This window comes from Cygnus atratus, chromosome 12 (assembly GCF_013377495.2).
Source record: "Cygnus atratus isolate AKBS03 ecotype Queensland, Australia chromosome 12, CAtr_DNAZoo_HiC_assembly, whole genome shotgun sequence".
Lineage (NCBI taxonomy): Eukaryota > Metazoa > Chordata > Aves > Anseriformes > Anatidae > Cygnus > Cygnus atratus.
Window position 1 is genome coordinate 6615994 of NC_066373.1, and position 20037 is coordinate 6636030.

The 20037-nt window shown below is 35.9% G+C and overlaps 1 protein-coding gene across 3 annotated transcripts in view; it reads right to left on the bottom strand.

Moving 5' to 3' along the window:
• WWOX (WW domain containing oxidoreductase) overlaps positions 1 to 20037 on the bottom strand; it is a 510213-nt gene that overhangs the window by 475757 nt on the left and 14419 nt on the right. For all 3 annotated transcript variants that reach the window (XM_035543238.2, XM_035543240.2, XM_035543239.2), the window contains exon 5: positions 6136 to 6242. In XM_035543238.2, the coding sequence (XP_035399131.2) occupies positions 6136 to 6242 (107 nt within the window). The remainder of the gene's footprint in view (positions 1 to 6135; positions 6243 to 20037) is intronic.

A 20037-nucleotide genomic window follows, 5' to 3' on the forward strand; every position in this document is an offset into this window, starting at 1 on the left:
TGGCCACATTCACTGATTTGCAGCTGTTTTCAGATGAATCTGGCCGAAGATCTTGGAGATCACAGACTTCTCACTGATAACAAGGTCAATAGCTGGCAGGTTGGGCATGTCCCTGTGGCTAGTTACAGCCCCAAGATGCAAGCCTGCAAACTGAGAGAAACTGCCACCACAGAGCACCTTATTAGAAGACTTCAAAATAGAAAAGCAGCTGCTTTCCAGCTTCTTATACTAACAGAGTGTATTAGCAGACTGCATTGCATTTAATTCTGATCAGTGGCGTGTATGCACACTGCTACTGCTTAAAACGACATCTACAACTGTTTAACAACTCACTTTCCACCTGTACCCAGAAAACAGCTTTTCTACATACACAGCTCTTGCAAGGTGTCTCAGCAGAGCAGGTTACTCACAGGAACTTACTGAACTCTTAAACATCATGGCCAAACCCTTTCCCACTGGTCTCAACCAGTGTCAGTGACAGTAACACCAGATTAATGCTAACATTATCAATTCTCTGCTAGTAAGATGAGGTCTGATTCAATCCGATTACAGTTAATTGAAAGATTCCTTCACTTCAGAAAGGTTTAGATCACACCCTTAAAAAGAAAAAAGCTTTGTATCAGCTGTGACAATCATGTTTTAGTGAGTTCATCTATGGCTGGAGGTGAGACATGCCAATACAGAATTTATTACGTTACCAACTAGCTTGGTAAACGATACCTCTTTCTACAAGACCTTCTCCCCACAGCAAGGTTTGGATAACTGCTTTTATCTTGATTCTTCAGCACGGTCGCTATTCAGAGCACCAGAGGATGAAATATGTCTGTACATTGCAGGCTTTTATAACTGTATACTACACTGCAATGGCATGTGCACACCAAGAATACATAGTTTTAGAATGTCATGCTTAGAAATGATACAACTCTTTATTACAAAATAATGACACCATATTAGAAATAATATTTTCACAGAAATGTGTGTGCTCTACAGTGTAATATTCTGAACTATTTTCCATTTTGGAGAAATTACTTTTTAAGACCTTTTATTTAGCACCAATTTGAAACTCTAATTCTATACTCAGTAACAGACTGTGGCTCCATTCTGTATTTACTACATACCTAAAGCTGTCTTTTAGACACTCTTCATGTTCTTCCACAAGTATCTGCTACTAATCATGATGAGATGCCCCCACTTAAGTTAATTTCCAGTAACAATTTCTTGTGCTGGTTCTAACATAGGCTTGGTATCAAAGGCCTGTTTTAGAAGTCTGACTGATTTACAGAAATACCTCAGAAAATTAACATCCAATAGACAGAAAAGGAAATTGTATCTTCTGTATCAAATTAGCATCCACTTGTACTAAGAGACTAAGACAATAATATTTTACAGAGCTATCTGTATGCTACGCACTTACATGGAAAACAGTAAACCAAGGACACTGGTGGAGCTTAAACACTACTTAGGAAATTAGTCCTCCTTCCTTGAGGAGGAAACAAACTGAACACATGAAAATTTTTGCCCATGTTCTCAGTAAATGTGCCCAATTGCCTCTCATCTTTCTGCACTTTGCAAGATTACAATTGGAATACAAAGACTCAGTTATCAGGTTTTAATTTAATTCAGTTACTTAATCAGCAAGAATATAAATCACTCATTAGGTGGAGAATACTTTGGGGGAAAGGAATACAGCAAGGAGTCACGTGTATTTTGTTGGTTTTCTTCACAGCCACTCTCGAGATTCTCTGTCACATCTATACCTCCTCGTAAATTCCTAAATATAAAGGAAACCCAAATTTTCTTTTTACAGTTTAATCCAATCTTTGATGTAGTTGTAGGCTTAACACTGAGGAATAATTACAAAAGAAACATTATGCATTTTATGAGATATTAAACTTAAAATTTATCTTTTAATATCTACTTCAAAGACTATTTGACAGGAATAAATAAACGAGAGCTCCATGGCAAGAAAAGCTATGATTTATGAAATATTTTATTATTCATTCTCTCAAGAATTTTCTTGAGAATGCTGCTAACATCTGGAGCTATGCAGTCCTATCCAACCATTTTACTCATAGTCAATTAGAAAATTATATCAATAATAATGTAAAATAAATTACCTAGCTTCTCTTCCTGGAGCATAGATTTCAACGTTCATCAGAGCAACTATGTGTACAAACAGCACTGTAGTGTTTTTCATTAAGCCTTAAAGTCAATTAAGCTACGAATTGGAACAATCATTCCTCCTTTGCAAAGTATTGATATTTTCTTGGCTGCTTTCAGGCCTTTTCACTACTCAAGGAGAGATTTATGCTTGACAATTTCTTTCTGATTAAAATGAATCATAACTCTAGAATTCTAATTTCCTCTTTTCTGAGCAACAAAATTATCAAACAGTTTTAAATTGATTTTGAATGTCATCGTGCATGAACAACATTCATTTTCAAGATATCAAATGTAAAGCTATACTGATCTCTCTTTTATCTGCTTTTACATACTTCCTCTCTCGCTTTCTCTCTCTATACTTACGTATTTAAAGACATTAAATTGTACAAATATAGTCAACTATACCTTTCTGTAGAAATTATCTGACAGACTTGCTAAACCAATCACATTAAAATTTGTCACATTTTACGCACGAGGCAATTACCTCTCTATTTGTAATAGTAATAAAGAAGAATCTGCTGTAGTTTAGAAAGGAAAATAACTGGAATACTGTAGCTTGCAAACAAATGTCAGTTGTCTAAAGTAATTAGCAAGTTTATGTGGCTAATCCCTGCTCAAATGGCTCAAACTCTCTATAAAGCAGCTCTTTTGACATATATTGTTAAAAAGTTTTCTAGATTTGTCTTCAGCAGTCAATTAAGATCAGTTTGAATTTGTTTTTAAACATCCAGAACAGCAGCTGATCAACAGAAAAAAAATAGTCTCTCATCATTCCTCCTGTTTTCTGTCTTAAGAGTTGGATTTTTCCATGCCATTTAGCTTTTCCATTTTCTCACATAATCTTAATTTTCAGCTTTCAATATAAGCAGACAAGCCGATTTTTAACACTTTTTTTTGGAATAACAACTTATTAAAAGTACATCAGGCCCAAAGAAGAAGAGCCATATTTCCACAGACACTTACTTTACCACACTCCAAACCACGAACTCACAAATAAGCTCACTAAGGAGACCAGGCTGGATGGTTTTCCTAAGTACTCTTACATATTCTGTACTTCATTTCTGAATGCTGCATTACAGTCAATGCCACACACACACACCCCCAACGTGTATTTCAGGCCTTAGTTTAATAAATATCATCAACCAGATAACTGTACGAAACCTTAAAATAACAACAGTTGTTTTTACATCTTTAATTCTTTCCTCTTCTTGCAAAACAGAGTTTTTGCAGAACTTTCCTTGCTTCCTTTATAAGGAATTACAAATGTCCTGTATGAAATTACGATGAAAAAGGAAACGTTGTTTGAGACATTCAAACCTCAAGTTTTAAAGCATGCTGCCCCAGAGAAAAAAACAGTATAGGATATACCTTGCTTTTGGTAATATATTTGCTATAATTACAGAAATACCAATTGCATTATTAACATGGTACACTTACAATACAAACACATTAGCATTCCAAGTGGCAACAGTATTTTGAGTTGTAAAAGCATAGTTTGTGAAAATTAGAAGAAAAGGGTGTTTGGACATTCAATTGAAGAGTAGTCACTTATTTAACAAGTTTCCACCCCTCAAAATATTGGACAAATACAGTATTTATAGCACAGCTCAGAGACACATCAAAAACTCGTAACAAACCACAGTGCAAATAGGCTGTCAAAAATACTGAGCAACACAAACATGAGACTTTGTAAGACTGCATCCTAAACAGATTTTTTGTTGTTGTTTTTCAAATTGATTCCAAATTGAAAAGTAAAGCTCAAGAAAACTCATTTACTTTTAATTATTTTGCTTTCCCTAGGAACAAAGGAGACAAAATACTGTGGATATTTTAAAGTTCTTTATAGCAAATACAGCTACAGCTTGAGAATTTGTCTGAACCGTATGCAGAGATTGTTGACATTTTTCTGAAACTTTAATTTTAGCACGGATTTTTCAATTAACAACTTCCTGCTCTAACACCTATAGGCTAAAAATTAATATTTTATGTCAATATTTTAATATTAGTATCAATCAACCAAATTAATCTTTGTCTCTGTTTTCAATAACAGACTTTGGGGCAGGTTTTGTGTTTTGCTCAGGAATGCTTACAATTTGATGTAAACTTTAAGCTTCTTGTAATTCATCAACTAATTCTCTCCTGGTTACACACTCCAAGTAATTAAAGTTCAGTAATAACTTATTCTTTCTGCTCCAGCACCTGCATTTCATTTGTTTATTTTCCCAGAGTCATAAATCTGAGGGACTGTCAAAGTGCCATAATATTAGTGCAATAATCAAAGTTAATTAGTCCCTCTCAATAAACAACAACAAAGCCATTACAAAGATGCATTGAAGGTTTTCCAGCTACCCAGTTTACAGATGAGATTCTTTTCTGAACAATTAGAATTTGAAAACTGTTAGTAAATAAAAGTAGTGTTTCTGAAGTAATTTGAAATTCAGTGATCTTCATTCAATTACCAATTCATTAACTCCTGGTGAGGTAATACAGATACTACTAAGGCAAGTATTTCCTGAAGTCCCATTTCAAAGTGTTCAAAGATAAGCTCAGAATTAAGGGAGAAATGTGATATTTTTAATTAAAATAAGGCCGCACTGAGTGTCTTTTATTCTAAGTAAAAAAGCTATAAATACATATAGCTCTATTTAATTAGGCTAGGGCTACTACATTCGAAAGACAGAATACCTCCAAATTCAGCTCTGATGGAAGGGAATGGACAGGCAAACTTTAAGCCACATGCACTATGCTTGCCCAGATTGGAATTCTTTTGGAATTTCATGTCATTGAAACAAAGACCAAAAAGGCAGCTTTAATGTGAAGTACTGAAGGGGAAAGAAGATATTTTTCCTTCCCAATCCTTTACTGTAAATCATTAGTATCATGAGAGCAAGAGAAAAAGGTCTAAATGCAAAAACTTTGTTTCTTGAAGAAACTTGTGGTTACAAAAGTTAGCAGTATTATAAGCATCACTTGTTTAGAAATACTTGTAAATAAGCACTGTTTGTTTTGCACTAATAAATACCATCTCTAGACTACTTACGTGTAAATATTAATACTACTGAGTGCTCTCCCATCTCATCTGGGAGCAGCTGAAATATTTTCAGAGCTTGGGAAATAGACCTAAAACACTCATCACTATAATTCTAGCAGGACAGAAATAAAATTCCAAGAACCTGACCCTGCAGTTTATTACTCAAGTAAAGTGTATATGATTGTGTCAACAGATTATCTTAAGTCAGCAGTCAAAGCAAGCTTGGGCAAAACTAGCCTGCTATCCTTACCAGCAAGTAAATGATTGCGGGAGGAATAAATTAAGAACACTGAATAAATTTTAATAAGGGACTTAAAAGACCCCCCAAAAAGGGGGGAGGGGACAGCTAGGAGTCAGAGAGAAACAAGGGAATAAAAAGCACTGGGGGGCTTGTATTAGCATGACAAAGTGTAGAAAAATGAAAGAGGGAAGAAACAGGAAGGAAAAAAAAAACATTGAGACAGACTGCCTAGCAGCGCTGGTGTTTTGCATGATGGACAGGGAAGATAGAAAAGCATTTTTGGTTTTGAAAAGTGTAAGGATTATTCCCCAAAATCTCCCATAGTACATAAATTACAGGCAAAAAAAATGGCTGTCTGATACCTAAGTGTGTACACTCTCCTTCAGTGAGTTATACATTTTAGTTCTGGAATCACACTGTCCTACAACCTGTGAAACATGCCTCAGTGGTTCTTTCAAACTTTCTAGCCGCTACAAAACTTCTGTATACACATAGATGACAGCATGCAAAGCCTTGCAGCCCAATGTGATCGCATGAAATGAAAAATCTGTCACAAGCACCAGTGACTGAACAGCATATTACAAAAATAAGGTAAATGCCCTTTTCCTTAGATCTTACATGAAAACACATCTATTTAACTGCTTGTACTGCACAAAAGACTTCATATCCTGAAAAACATAGCTTAACGTCGGACACTTACCCATTCCCCAAGAATGCGTTGTACAGCATCATTGCCTCTTGACATATTTCTGCAGGCCAGGATAACATAAGCCCCATGCAGTGCAAAAGACTTTGCAGTTTCAAAACCTATGATAAAACATATTCCCTGTCAGAAATAGATCTAAGTGACAAAACAGCTATAAAATTACCTGAAAGGTGAGCCACATGCTGAAGCACTCTAGCCCTACCTGCAGTCTGACTACATGCCTGCTAGTCACCTGGACCCAGCTTTTCAGAGCATGCATGGAAAAAGGCACAGACCTCACTTTGAGCAGGGTCTTAGGGGCTACAATTGTATATATTGTGCGAGAGGCTTGAACCAAATTTCTCTGTCTTGGCGTCTTCAGTTAGAAAGAAGAGCTATACTTAACTCCTTACTTGTCTAACTGTGAAGAATAAGCCAAAAGGCAAGACTGCAAGACATTGCTGCAAGCGATTGAGTATTCTGAGACCAAGATCTGCATACTTTAGATGCACAGCTGGCCTTTGACACAAATTTGAGAACCACCTGTGGCAGCAGGAATCACATAAGGGAATAAGAATAAAAATCACATGGGGATAATTGCTTCTTTTTCTGATTTGACCAGCACGCAACCTGTCAAACACTTCTGCACAAAAACAGGGACCTGAGAAATACGCAAGCATTAAACCACCCCCAGAAGACAGCTGTCGAGTTCATTCTTAGAAAATGAGGTTTTGCCTAGGTAGATTAAAATACTGTATTAGATTATATTACCCAAGCACTTTAAAATCTTTCCTAAAATTGTTTAAATACTCCGTGCAAATTCACCTCATTTTTTGTCCCTTCATCAGTTGATGGGGAACAACTTTTCACAAGTGTTCTCGTTATGAATAATCAAATACCATGCAGTTTCAATATACTGGATGAAGTATCATAGGGCTAAACGGGTGACTGGATGAACCAACTGACACAATGAAAAATTAAACTATGAAAAAAATCCCTCTTTTGGGTAACTTACTGGCATGACTTAATCTGCAAACATATTCTTTCTAAATCTATAAAACAAGAGGGCAGATAGTTCACATTTCACTGCAGTTAAAGTGCAGCATTAATGTATATCCATTTTTTTCTTCCATACACAGAATACAGTTTCACAGTGAATTTCTAAGCCTCTGTACACAATCTTTTTTGCAATACTATTAATCAGTTCTTCCCCATTCTGAATCTGAGCACTTAATTTCTCCTTTCCAAAAGGACGCTTCAGATTTCAGATTGATTATAGTCAGTTAATTTGGGACTGTTCTGAAATTTGAGGAGATCAGTTCAAATTATGGAAGTGTCCACCAAGAGCTGCAGCTATCTCCTTTTGCATCATCTGCAAACTATGCAAGTGTGCTCTGTTTCACTGTCCAATTCATTAACAAAAAGCTGCACAGAAGTTGGTCCAAGATAAACCTTGTTTAATTGGAAAGATCTGTGACAATTTACACTAGGAGATGATGAGTTCTTGGGAGTGCAAAATGCCCATAAAGTGCAGAGACTTGAGCCAGAAACTGGGTTTCTATCAGGGGTGAGCTAGCACATGTTTGTGATCTATTCAATAGTATCACTGGGTACCCATTTCCATGGAGAACTCTTAACAGTGAAAGAAATTTCCATCTAGCTGAAAGAGGCATAACATTGCTTGATGAGTTCCAATTAGACAAGCTTAAACTAGAAAACGAAGACTCAAACTGAAATGCCCAAAAATGTGAGCATGTGAACAAGTCAAAGAGAAGAAATATTTGTTGTAGCTTTATGACATGTAAAGCATATTCATGTTTTCATTTTAAAAATTGTTTACCAAAAAAACTATTAAGATAGGCTGTCTCACTTCCAAAACACCCTGGAGCAAAAAAATTAAGAGCACAAGACATAACTTATGTTATAGAAGCAACAGACATCAAGACAAATTTAGACCATTTTCTGCAATTACATACTTACGGTATTTAAGTCCATGCAATTTTCTTGCATCTCTTTTAAAGCCATTCATTGTACCAAGCAACTTTAATTACCTGGGTAATTCACTGCATGCACATGAATTCAGCTACAGCATATGCAAAGATTTCCCCTGTTCCTAATTCCACCTTAAGTGTATTTAATTAGAATTTTTCATATAGCTAATGTAAGCTAATAGTGCTGTGGTACAACATGTATGCTGTACCATCATCAGATGTACAACATCTAGCTGTATGCTTCCTGTTTTGCACAAAAAACACACTTATTTCTACCAGCTTATCACATTGCTAAAAACTAGATGGAATGCCTGGGAACATTTTTTTCTGTTATACAAAGACCTAGAGCTGACAGCCAGTTTAATTTGCTAAGCACGATGATGTTTTGCTAACTCTACCCCATGTCACGCTTTGTACAAAATAATAAATTCCATGTCATTCTCAGTTACAGTTGTTAACTTGATTTTCATTATAAACTAAACTGAGAAAAAAATAAAATTGAATTAATTACTCCAGATTTAGTTAATAATACCACCTGGATTCTTCCCTACAAAGTTGGAGTGTTTAAAACCCTTCCTTTAGGACTTGCTCCTCTCTGCACTACCAGTGTACTGTTCTTCACCCTTAGGCAGACATGTTCTGAAACTTTTCATGAAATTATGTGCTTAAAAAAAACACAACACCTTTTTGGAGAATTTTTAACCAACAGTCCATCCTTCCATTCAAAACACAGCCACAAGCCAAGTGGTGATGGGTCCACCCCAAACCACAGAATTATTCCCATTCAACCACTGAATTACTGTTTATAGGTAGGGATTGCATGTAACTATTATTATTTTGTCTTCCTTAGTTTGTGTAGAGCACAATCCATAAGAGGCATTTTCAGACTGTCTGCCAGATGAAATTTATTAAGAATAAGAGGTTCCACAATTACTATTTCACTGGTGTTTACCTACCAACTTGCTCAGTCTTCTCAAGACTTCAGCATTTTAGATATGCCACAAAAATAGATCTTCACAGGCCTGAAAGTCCCTAATAAGCAGTAAAATTAATTACCTTCACAGTTTAAGAAACTACGAAGGAGCTTAGAGAGCTGCAAATTCAAGCTGAAACTTGTGAAGCAAAATTTAGGAAGTACCTTGGTATTTGACTCCTTTTTACAGCTTTAGCAATTTGTTTCTCCTGCAAATTTTTTTTACTCGTCTTCCCTCCTCCAGTTTCACACACATAGAAGGGGAAAAAAGCTTCTCTAGTAGTGAAAAACTTTTATCAACAGACTCATTGTGTTAATCTAAGTTCGCCTACACTATTTGTCCTTCAGCAAAATGTAGCTGTGTTGTCAACAGAGTAAATCTTTTTAAAACCTTAGCCTCCCACAAGGCTGAGTATTTTATGTGGAAAACTATTTAAACTCTGTAAAGAGAAGCCTTACCTGTCTACAAAAACTTCATTGAATCAAAATACACATTGAATGTGGTTTCATACACCGAAGTTGAATCACAAACATCAAAAACGCTCAAAAATACTAAAGCCTCCAAACAAATTCACAGTAGGGTTAAATAAAAAGAGAAATCAAGATGCTTATGTTAAGGAAGTGCCTAGTTGATAGATCAGAACCACCTCAATTCTACCCATAAGTGCAACTTGTGGAGTTCAAAAAAACCAAAAGCTTCTTTAAAACAATTTCACTTTGAGACCGCAAGCACCAGTATGTGCTGTTACAATGGCACAGCCCTTTCACGAAGGAACATTAACAGCAATGATAACACTTTCTTTCTCATGAAAAAAATCATCATCTCCAGTGGTGAATCTCCCCTGTACCGCAGTGCTGATGTATTGCTGCTGCAGAGCTGATTTGACCCACGCAGAACAGATGGCACCATCTACTGCCACCAAAACTATTGTCATTGACATTGCGCCTGGCTCCAGCAGCAGGCAAAGGGTGTATGACAGCAGGAGCCTGTGCAGAGCCCAACGTGTTGCTGTTGTGTGCTCAATTTCAACTATTCATATCCTCTGGACTTCAAAGCAGGCAGCACCAAAAGAGTTGCGAGACTTGAATATACTTTTATACATACTAGTTACATACTAGTTGTCAGGTTTTTTGTTTGTTTGTTTAACTGAGGAACAGGACTTGGGAAAAAAAAAAAACAGAACATACTTGAACATTAAGGACAGCCAATTACAAAGAACAAGGCAGATACTCCCCCAAACGTGATAGAAGAGCAACATGCTTAAATCTCATATGCTTTGGAACAGCAGCTGTATCAGATGTAAATCCTCTATACAATGGATTGTTCAGCAATTGTTTTTAGAAAACTAAGACAAACTTCAAGCGATTGCCCTGGAAATCTCAAGAGACAAGACCTTCCTGAGGCTGGCTACTCTTGCTGCTGTTGCTCTAGCTGAATGAGCTCTAATTTGACACTCATGAGTGACAATATTGGTTAAGAAATGCATGAGGATAACACATTACAGCACAGCTCTCAGCATCAAAAGCTAACCCAGAGGACGGATAGCAGAACTAACAGGAGCTACATGGATAGTAAGTGTGTGGGATTTCCTAGAGGCTTTTAAAAGCCTTCAGCGCTTTACTTACATTGTGCTTTTCAAAGGCTCAAGAATTAACACTTAATTTCAATCTGCATAGTCTATGATCATTTTTCAACCCCATGCTCTCACATACTTGTCTATCTGCCGTTGACTACTATCAGCAAGGTTGGGGACAGATTTTCAGCTAATTAATGAGCAGTTAGCATCGCTCAATTAATGCCAACTCAACATACACCAGATGAGTATATGACTCCATCAAGCAGTGCAAAGTCCTCTATAAAACAAAGTAATTCAGTGTGTGGAAAAGTAATTCAACAATTTCTTGTTTATATCAAATTGGACAGCATGGAGTCCATTTTGCTTGTGGGGCAGTTTGTAAAGAATTTGCATCAGACATATATATGTTTTAAAGCAACATTTTTTTAATTCCCAAAATAGGCAAGAATGTTTTAATACACAAGAAGAAATTCAAAAACATTTCAGAAAAGCGCACGACTTATCAGCTTCTCAGCCTTCTCCGAAACGCTCCGGGATACCTTGGATCTGTCATTTACAACCCATTTGAACAGCCGTGATGCCATCTTTCTTTCCAACAGCTTAGTCCTCTATTTAAAAGCCTACAGGGTTTGTTTGCTTTTAGTTTCTTCAAAATCATTTCTTCCCTTCTCTCCATCAATAGAACAACTCTGGAGGCCCTGAGATTCTTCCCTTGTGCTTCAGTAATGATTTAAAGTGGTGATGACTCTAGCCTTCCTTGAGCCCTATGTCACAGTCAGTTTGAATGTAAACTACAAGGAACTGCAGAAGAAAACCTTCTTCCCTTCCACTACAGTAAACAGCAAAATCAAGTAAGTGAACAAAAGTAGTCTATGGAATTGAGAGTGAAAAGCATTAGCCTGTTTGTATTACATATTTCTGGTCTTTTGTACACTGATGGATTACTTATGGACTGTAGAATAGTGAAAACCAACTCTGGTTTTGTAAGCATGAACATTTTGTACCACTAAAAGTGTATATTACTTTCCCAGCTGTGGTCAGTTTGTTTTTTTCCACTACACTGTTCTCAAACTTTCATGTTACTTTCTGAATTACAGCAAACACCTCTTAAGTTCTTTATAAACAGAAAAGTCCAATTTGCAAAGTAAAGTTAATTTTCAGAATACATCTAGGTCGGTTTTTTGTTTGGTTGGTTTAAATGTCTGTATTTTCTTTTAATACAAAATGAAGAAGAGAGACTTATACCAAGTCATTCCCCTATAAACTAGCAGCTGGAAGACCAGGATTTTTTCCCCCCCCAAATACGCCATTATATTACAAGCAAAAATCCTCCCACTTCCCGTGAAAAGGAAGTTTACTTGTACAATTTGGTTATTCTTGGGAAAGGACAATAATTCTACATAACCTTCATATAGTAAAGGGGACAGATTTTAAAATTATGCAATCCAGAAAATATGAAACCTCAATTAAAACATTCTTGACACTAAGCAAATTTTAAAAGAAAGCATTTCGGCCTCCTCCTTTCAAGGGCAGTACAGCCACAAGATCGAGAGCATGTGTTTAAACAAGTATACAAAACAAGCGAACTCCTTCCTTCGAGCAGAAGTGATACAAAAGAGAATGTAGAAAGCAGGATTTTTTTTTTTTTTTTGTCATCTCCTCGCTATGAGTTTTTTCCAGGAGAGAAGAAGAAGAAAAAAAACCTCAAACTTCCTCTTGAACTCAGCACAGACCAATACACAGCACTTCAGTTTCACATTGGTTTTAAGACTTTTGGGACAAGGAAAGTATTCTTATTCTATTTGGCCAATATGCTTCTACAGTACAAATCCAACACCTAGCTAGAAAACCTAAGCCATGCAAATGGCTAGCACACTCTTGGCAGCGTTAAGCCAATCAACAGAGCTCAGCATGCATGCATCTTTTTAAACCCTGAATATTTTGATAAGCCACAACATTTTTTACTCAACCATCAGAAGCTCATCTGCAACACCGGATTATCATCTAAAGCTCATAGCTGATTTTCTTCTTAAATTTAAAAGTAATAAAAGTATCACAAAACTATTTTTCCAAGCAGATGTTACTTCCTTCAGTCATCCTCTGCTTTGAAAACAAAACCTTCTTCTTGGATCAACAGTAAACTTGAGTTTTAGCTAAAAGGGATGGAAATAAAGAAGAGGACACAATTTAAAAAAAAAATATATAAGTTTTTAAACATGCAACCTAAATGAAAGGCAATTTAAATCCAGTTTTACTACAAAGGAGAGTAAACTGCAGAAAGGTTAAACAGTGAAGAACAAAATCATCTTTATAATACAAAATAGACTCATCCCCACTGCTACTATCTCAGCAAACAGATGAGTTGTTTGTGACTTTTGAGACCTAATCAAGAGAACTATAAACGGAAAAGAGACTTCACTCATATGCACCCCTAGATTTACTTCAGCTTGAAAGAACTAAGCACCACTGACAACAGACCAGATTTTCTCATTCAATACAAAGAGTAAAGCAGATTCAAACCTGCTAAAGCAATGAGGAATTTGGAGTTATGTAAGCTGCTTTTCTGGTTGAATACTGCAATACTGACATGTGATTTAGGGAAGAATCTTTTGAGACTAAGACTATCTTTGCCTGTGCTGGTGACTTAAGGGTGCATCATCCAACAGATCTTTCATTTGGAGTGATGGCAGCCCTATGTGAATCATCACATCACTTACTTCTCAGAGCCCCAAAAGCACCATGCATTCTGCATCAGAATTGCTTGGCCACAACCATACAGTCTCAATATGGGTATTTAGGATAAAATCTTAGAGAGACATTTTTCAAGTTGCTCTAAATGCAAGCTCTCAGGCAAATAAAACACCAAGATATTAGCAGACTAAATTTTAAAAAGCAATTTGCGTGAAATATTAATGGTACCTTTGCTTCTGTTTGTAGGCACATGGTAACACCACAAATTGGTATTTTTCATTTGAAAGTTTGTTGTTATATGAAGGTACATCCTGCCTCTCCCTTTATGTATAGATTGGACAAAGGTGTTTTTCTTGGAGCTGTGAGCCACAGAAAAAGCCAATGAAAATGAAACAGGATGACTAATGGATTGGTTCTGTTTTCCATCCAGCCAACTTAAAAAATATGCACTCATTGCACATTACACTTTGCAATGTACTGCTCTGGGCACGGAAAGTTATTCCCAATAATAAGCACACTGCCATTATCATTGTCAAAACTCAAGGTATTGTAGTTGATCTGAAGGTATCACAATACTAAATATATAATCCCATCAATAAAGAATAATTTTTATAAAGATCTGTGTCTCAGTTCCTCTAAATAATTAAAAACGTTTCATCTGCGGAAAAAAAAAAAAAAAGGTAAATCCATAACTGAAGACACTGCAAGCCAATACAAACAGTGAGTACATGAGGTGCATTCATTACAAATATGTCACAAGTAAGAGCCACAAAGTTGCAGCTGGATCTGGTATCCACTCTAGCTCTACTGCCCAAAGATTCCTGCCAGGTCACTTTAAAAAACACAATACACGAACACAGCTTGGACTTCAGTTTTAACACAGCTGAGAAGATTAAACACTGACAGTTATATCAGCTATCCAAAGGCATGGTCTAGCCCAGACTCAAAACCACATTTCCTATCCCTTACGTTGTAAAGGTGCTACCATCCAATATAAACATTGCAGTTACAGCCAAGGGTTCCTGTCTGGAACAAACCCTCTAGTGAAATGCAGTGCATTGTATCAGTCCAACAGAAGTTACCCTGAAGTAGCATTTTTACCAATTCTCAAGTCATTTGCAGACACAAACACTTGTCATATCTTAGCATCACATCTACAAATGAAGATTCTTCTATTTGAACTTTTTATTCTCAGTGTTTCTTCAAGCATAGAATAAGTTCATGTTTTCTTTTGATTGTCTTTGAAAATGACAGTGTGGTTTCCTGCAAGCAAGTCAGACAGTTTTGCCTAACACAAATCAATTATTGCATTTAAAATATATCAGAATTTGGCTTTACAATGTAATGTTTCAAGAGAATTTCTTAGAGTTCCATTTTTTTCATTTTCATAAAATATTTCCTTTGTAACAGATATCATACCACAGAGGGAAGAGAGGCATCTGAATATGCAGCAACTTGACACATAGCTTTGAATTTTCTAGAAAAAAATAGGCTAAAAGTAATTCTAAATATATTATTACCAAGATAAATTAAACAAAAAAGTTGCGTGTATTTTATAAGAAACCTAAGCTAGCAACTTTGCCCTAAAATGAGCAGGAATCATTTCAATGTGACTTATATTCCCAATTTTAGTTAAAAAAAAAAAAATTACTCTATTCAGAATTACATGTTTATATTCATAAGGGACAAACAAAATATTTTGTTAGACTACAGTTAGTACACTCCTTTTGTTTTTACTGCAAAATAAACACTTTCAAACTAACCACTTAAGCAAAATCTAGAGTAGCAGAAAATGATAAATCTGCTTACAGTGTTAAGTCAACATCAAAGTAGCATCTCAAAGAAACCTAGATGAGATCCGAGTAGTCAAATTTGATGTGACATTCAGACCACAGGATTTCCCTGTAAGTAACCATTCCTGAGTGTTTAGTCAAACAGATAAGTGACCAGGTTTTTGTTTATTTAAATAAAACCAGTCTATACAGGAGTGCCGGTACTTGAATGCAGCATTAAGGAAGTAACTTTTTGTGCATCCTACTGTAGCTTCATTATAACAAGGCTGAGGCAAGCTACAAAGCAATGGCAACAGAAGTCACAACAACCACACACACAAAAAAAAAAAACAAAGGATTTACCTAACATCAGTAGCAAATATCAAAGACCAATTATAAAGAGACTCCAGAGTCTAGCTAATCCTCACACCCCCTTGATGGGTTTGCATTGTGGAAAAGTGCCAGCATAAAATCATTCATAACTGGGTTTATAAAAAATTCTGATCAGATATTTAGAATCAGCTAGGTTATGAATGTGGTTTTGAGGGACTATTTCCTTCAGCTCATCTCCCCGAACAAGCTTTTGGGGCTTTCTTCCCCACTACCGCTATTTTTAAAACACCTTCCCACACAACCTTTCTCAAATAACTGAAATAAGACCAGATAATTTAAGACAACCTTTGACAGTCTCTTTTTTTTTTTTTTTTTTAAATAATCACATTAAAAAAACATATTCTGAGTTGAGAGAAATGGGATTGGCAAACTCTCTCTCTAAAGCTGCTCTTTGCATCAGCAGTAGCTTTAGGCAACACAAGAGCTTTTCCCACCAAAGCAAAAATGGAGAAAAAAGCCAGAAGTTGTCTCGTTTCTTTTCAAGTGCACTTCTGTTCTATAAGCCAACAGTATCATAGGTTTCTGTACTGCTGAGCTGAGCCCTAATTAAACATAACAAAAAAAAATTAGTTGCATGTTTTGAATCTCCTTTTGGCAAGTACAACAGCGCAATGTTAATGTAAGAAGTAAATTTAATAAAGAGAAATATTTCATCCAAGGCAGAATAATTAAAAGTCACACTGTGCTGTCAGCTAAAGTGCTAGATCCTCCAAGCTTTCTTTAATCTGTAAGCTATTTCATGACAAATACTCAGTTTTATGTAAAGATACTGAAAAAGTACTACAGCATAAATCAGACCAAACTTTTTCTTAAAACAAACTTGATATTTATTTAGATCAGTTGCACAAACAGTTTAAAATATATACCAGACATTTTACAAATAAATAATAAGACAAGGTGCTGTCCTGAACAGTTTACAATTTAGGTTAAAAAAAAGATATCTTAGAGAATTAAATATACATAGCTACACCCCGGCCTAAAGAGCTCACACTCACATTGTAGGGGAAGAAAAGGAAAAGATGAGTGGACTGAACATTAAAACACTGCTTGATTTCTGGCAGTCACTACCCACCTCTGTCCTTGGGGAATGTGAGGTAATACAATTTGCTCAGTTAAGCAACAGAGGAAGATTTTAATACAAGAGCCTTTTCAGGATCCTGTGAAAAGAACTGAATACAGGAAGGATGCAGTTCATCGCTCTTTCTGGTGCAAGCAAAGAGATAGCTAGCAAAGGGCAAAATAACAGACTTGTAGGTTTGGGAATGCACAGTCCTGAGTTACCTCCGTAAAATCCTACTTTTTCTGGATTAGATGTTATTCAGCATGGGTACCAACCTCCCAAGGTTCAAAATTGGCAAACCTTTTGGGTGTGCTTTAAACTACGAAGGAAAGAGGGAGATGGGAAGCTGTTATGTAATTCAAATGATCCATCATGTGGTTCCGACATACAAAGTAAGGCAGGAGATGGAGTTCTGAAACAAAAGATGAAGAACAAGAAGAGTATTAACAAAAAGTGTCTATACACAAAAGCAAGAAGAATGGAAAACAAGCAAGAACTAGATGTCATTAAAATATAATGTAAGGCCATGGGCAAAAAAAAGTCCAAATCCTCTTTGCCCCAGTTTCAAGTAGGGCACGAAAGCATATCATGCATCTTCTCCCACCACAACTAGGGTGTATTTGTGCAGATGAACACATTCGAAGGCCTGTTTGCTAACAGCTGGAACACTGGCAACCCACCCAAAATCTGAAGGATTTGTGACTCAATCTTCTCTAGTAAACAGCCTATTAAAGCCACATTTTTTTATTTCAAGATGTTTTTTCATCTTCCAAAAAAATTGACCTTGCCAGTTTGTGGAAGGGGATGTTAAATACCAAAATACATAAGCTTATAAAATCTACATCTATAAAATACAAAAAATTGCCAGGGGAAAAAGCATAGAAAACATTTCAAACAACCTACTTACTGGTTTTGTGACAGTGATACTGTACTCTAAAATCGTTGAGTCACAACATTATTGTGAAGCAAGTTAAAAAGCATTACTTCGATTGCTAGCCAGGATCAAGCTGAATAATTCACTCAAGATCACACAGAAACCAGGAACTGGGAAGCCAGGAAATTGTCCAATTCCTGATCTCATATTCAGTCTGCTTTGTCGTTGACAAGCTCCTCAGGTAAATGACTCAGTTTGTGTACATCAGAGTCTATTAAGTGTTATTTGTTCATCAAATTACACCATACACCATTATAAAGCATATTTCTGCCTTACATTCTTGATACATAAATACTGCTGAAAAACAAGTTAACAAATACAAAACCAATCACAAAGTCTAGGTCTCTATTCCTTGGACTACATTAGATTGAGAAACAGATACAGTTAAGATGCCTTCTCACAGATCCTAGACTTCATTCACCTAGGATGCCAAAAGTATGCTGCCAAGTAGGTCATGAACAGTTTTTACGTGCTCTTCACCACGTTTCAGTAAACCAAAAAATAGTTCGAATTTACCTTCAGAGTTAAAAATCCTTCAACAAGAATAAGATTTATACCTCTCAGCAACTGCTTGCAGCTGGATACAGACCCAAACAAATACTTTTCCAAAGAGCTTTCTTTACTCGTTTCTAGTTGCCGTATTTTCTACTCAATATCTCAATTACTCATTCTGCTGAAGAATTAGACTCGTTCTCAATGAAGTATACTTTCTATCCCATAACAAAACAATCTGATTTCCATTTCAAATTGGAATATGGACATTGACATAATCTGTAAACTTTGGTCAATTACTCTAGCCATAAATTGCTATATATGTAGAAACAAGATTAATCACATATTTCCCAAAATCCTAAGTAGCACTCAATGTCTGTAGCAGAAGCAAGAAACACTGCTCATACTTGCTGGTGGCAGAGGTTTATAATCAAAACCTCTCAAGGTTCCTGGATCTCTGAACACACAATATAGTATTGTTCTCTAATTTGGCTGTGTTGGAAGGGAGTTACAGATACTCCTTGTAAGTTTTTACACAAAACGTGCATTTTTGCCCAAAGGCAGCTTTCTGAATAACCATCACAAAAACAACCCCCCCCCTCCAAACTTTATGGACTGAAGTTTAGATATCAAAAACAAAGGAAATCCAATTAAAGAATATCTGATAAAGCTACTTAAAGAATAAATAATGGAGGAGGCAAAAGATATCGTCTACAATGATATTGTAACGTAGACATTTTTTCATTTTTTTCCAAGCAACATTAATTTCTCTGAACCTCAAGTTACAGTGTATGCAAAAGAAGTAAAGATATCCAAAAGTGAACTGTGATGGTTGGTTGTTTGCACAACTACTATTACTGTAAAGAAAGTAGGACAACAACTAAGAAAAAAAAAATCCAACCTTACTTGTTATTTCAGTATAAAGAAGACATTAAGAATAGTAACTTACAGACAGCATCCATAGTAGCTATACTTAAATGGAGAATAAATGTACAGTATATTACTACAAAACCATTCAGATTTCAAGAGTCAATTTGTAGGGAGTTTTCTGAAGCAACAGATAAAGTAGCAAAAGTCACTGTGTAGAATACAGGAAGAAACCAAAACCAGCTACATGTTATAAACACAAGAAGTGAGGCTATAGAGCTGAAAAGAAGGCTACAAAGATCTCACATATTAAAGATCACGGGGAAAAAAAAAAAAGGAAAAAAAAGATCTTTCACTGAGGGGTAAAAAAAAAAAAGGGAAACAACAGGAAGGCATACGACTGTGCATGGTCATTAACAGAACCAAGAACCGCAATTATCATTAAACTAAAAAAAAAAAGTCAGAAGATGAAACTGCTTTTGGCTTTGCCTTCTCTGGGAATCATTAAATACAGCCAATATCACATTTTTATTTTCTTAAATCACATCTTGTCTTTTAGAAATGTTTGCATATTACAGATATTAAGATGAATGTAAGAACAGTTTCTCATAGTACTATTCTCACATATTCTATGATTTTGGTAAAATTCTGGCCTCACTAATTTTAATAGGAGTTTTCTACTGACTTCAGCAAGGTCAGGATTTCATTCTTCATCTTCCCAAGTTCTTACCTACGTCTTTCACTTTCTTCTTGGTGGGGATTACTGTTTCAGCCTTGAATTTCAAAACCTTATAAATCCTTGACACAATCAATCACGAGGAGCTTAAAAGGGATGCAAGATACTGCAAGCCTTACTTTTTGTGACCTTATTGCTTGGCATAGGTATAGATACTAAGAATTTGTCACCTGATTAGCCAAGAACAACACATCAGTTAATGTACGTGTTAATGCTGTAACTAGAGTTGACAGTATCTAGAAAAGTTAATAGATGTTTGGGAATAGACTTCCATTAGAGAACAGTACACATTTATAAATTTCTTCTGTCCCCACCATCTACAAGCATTCCAAAAAAGATAAAAATGTACATCTGAGATTACTTAAACTCTTGTCATGCAATCAGCTTCAAAACATGATGACACAAGATGATGCAGAGATTAAGTTCTGTGT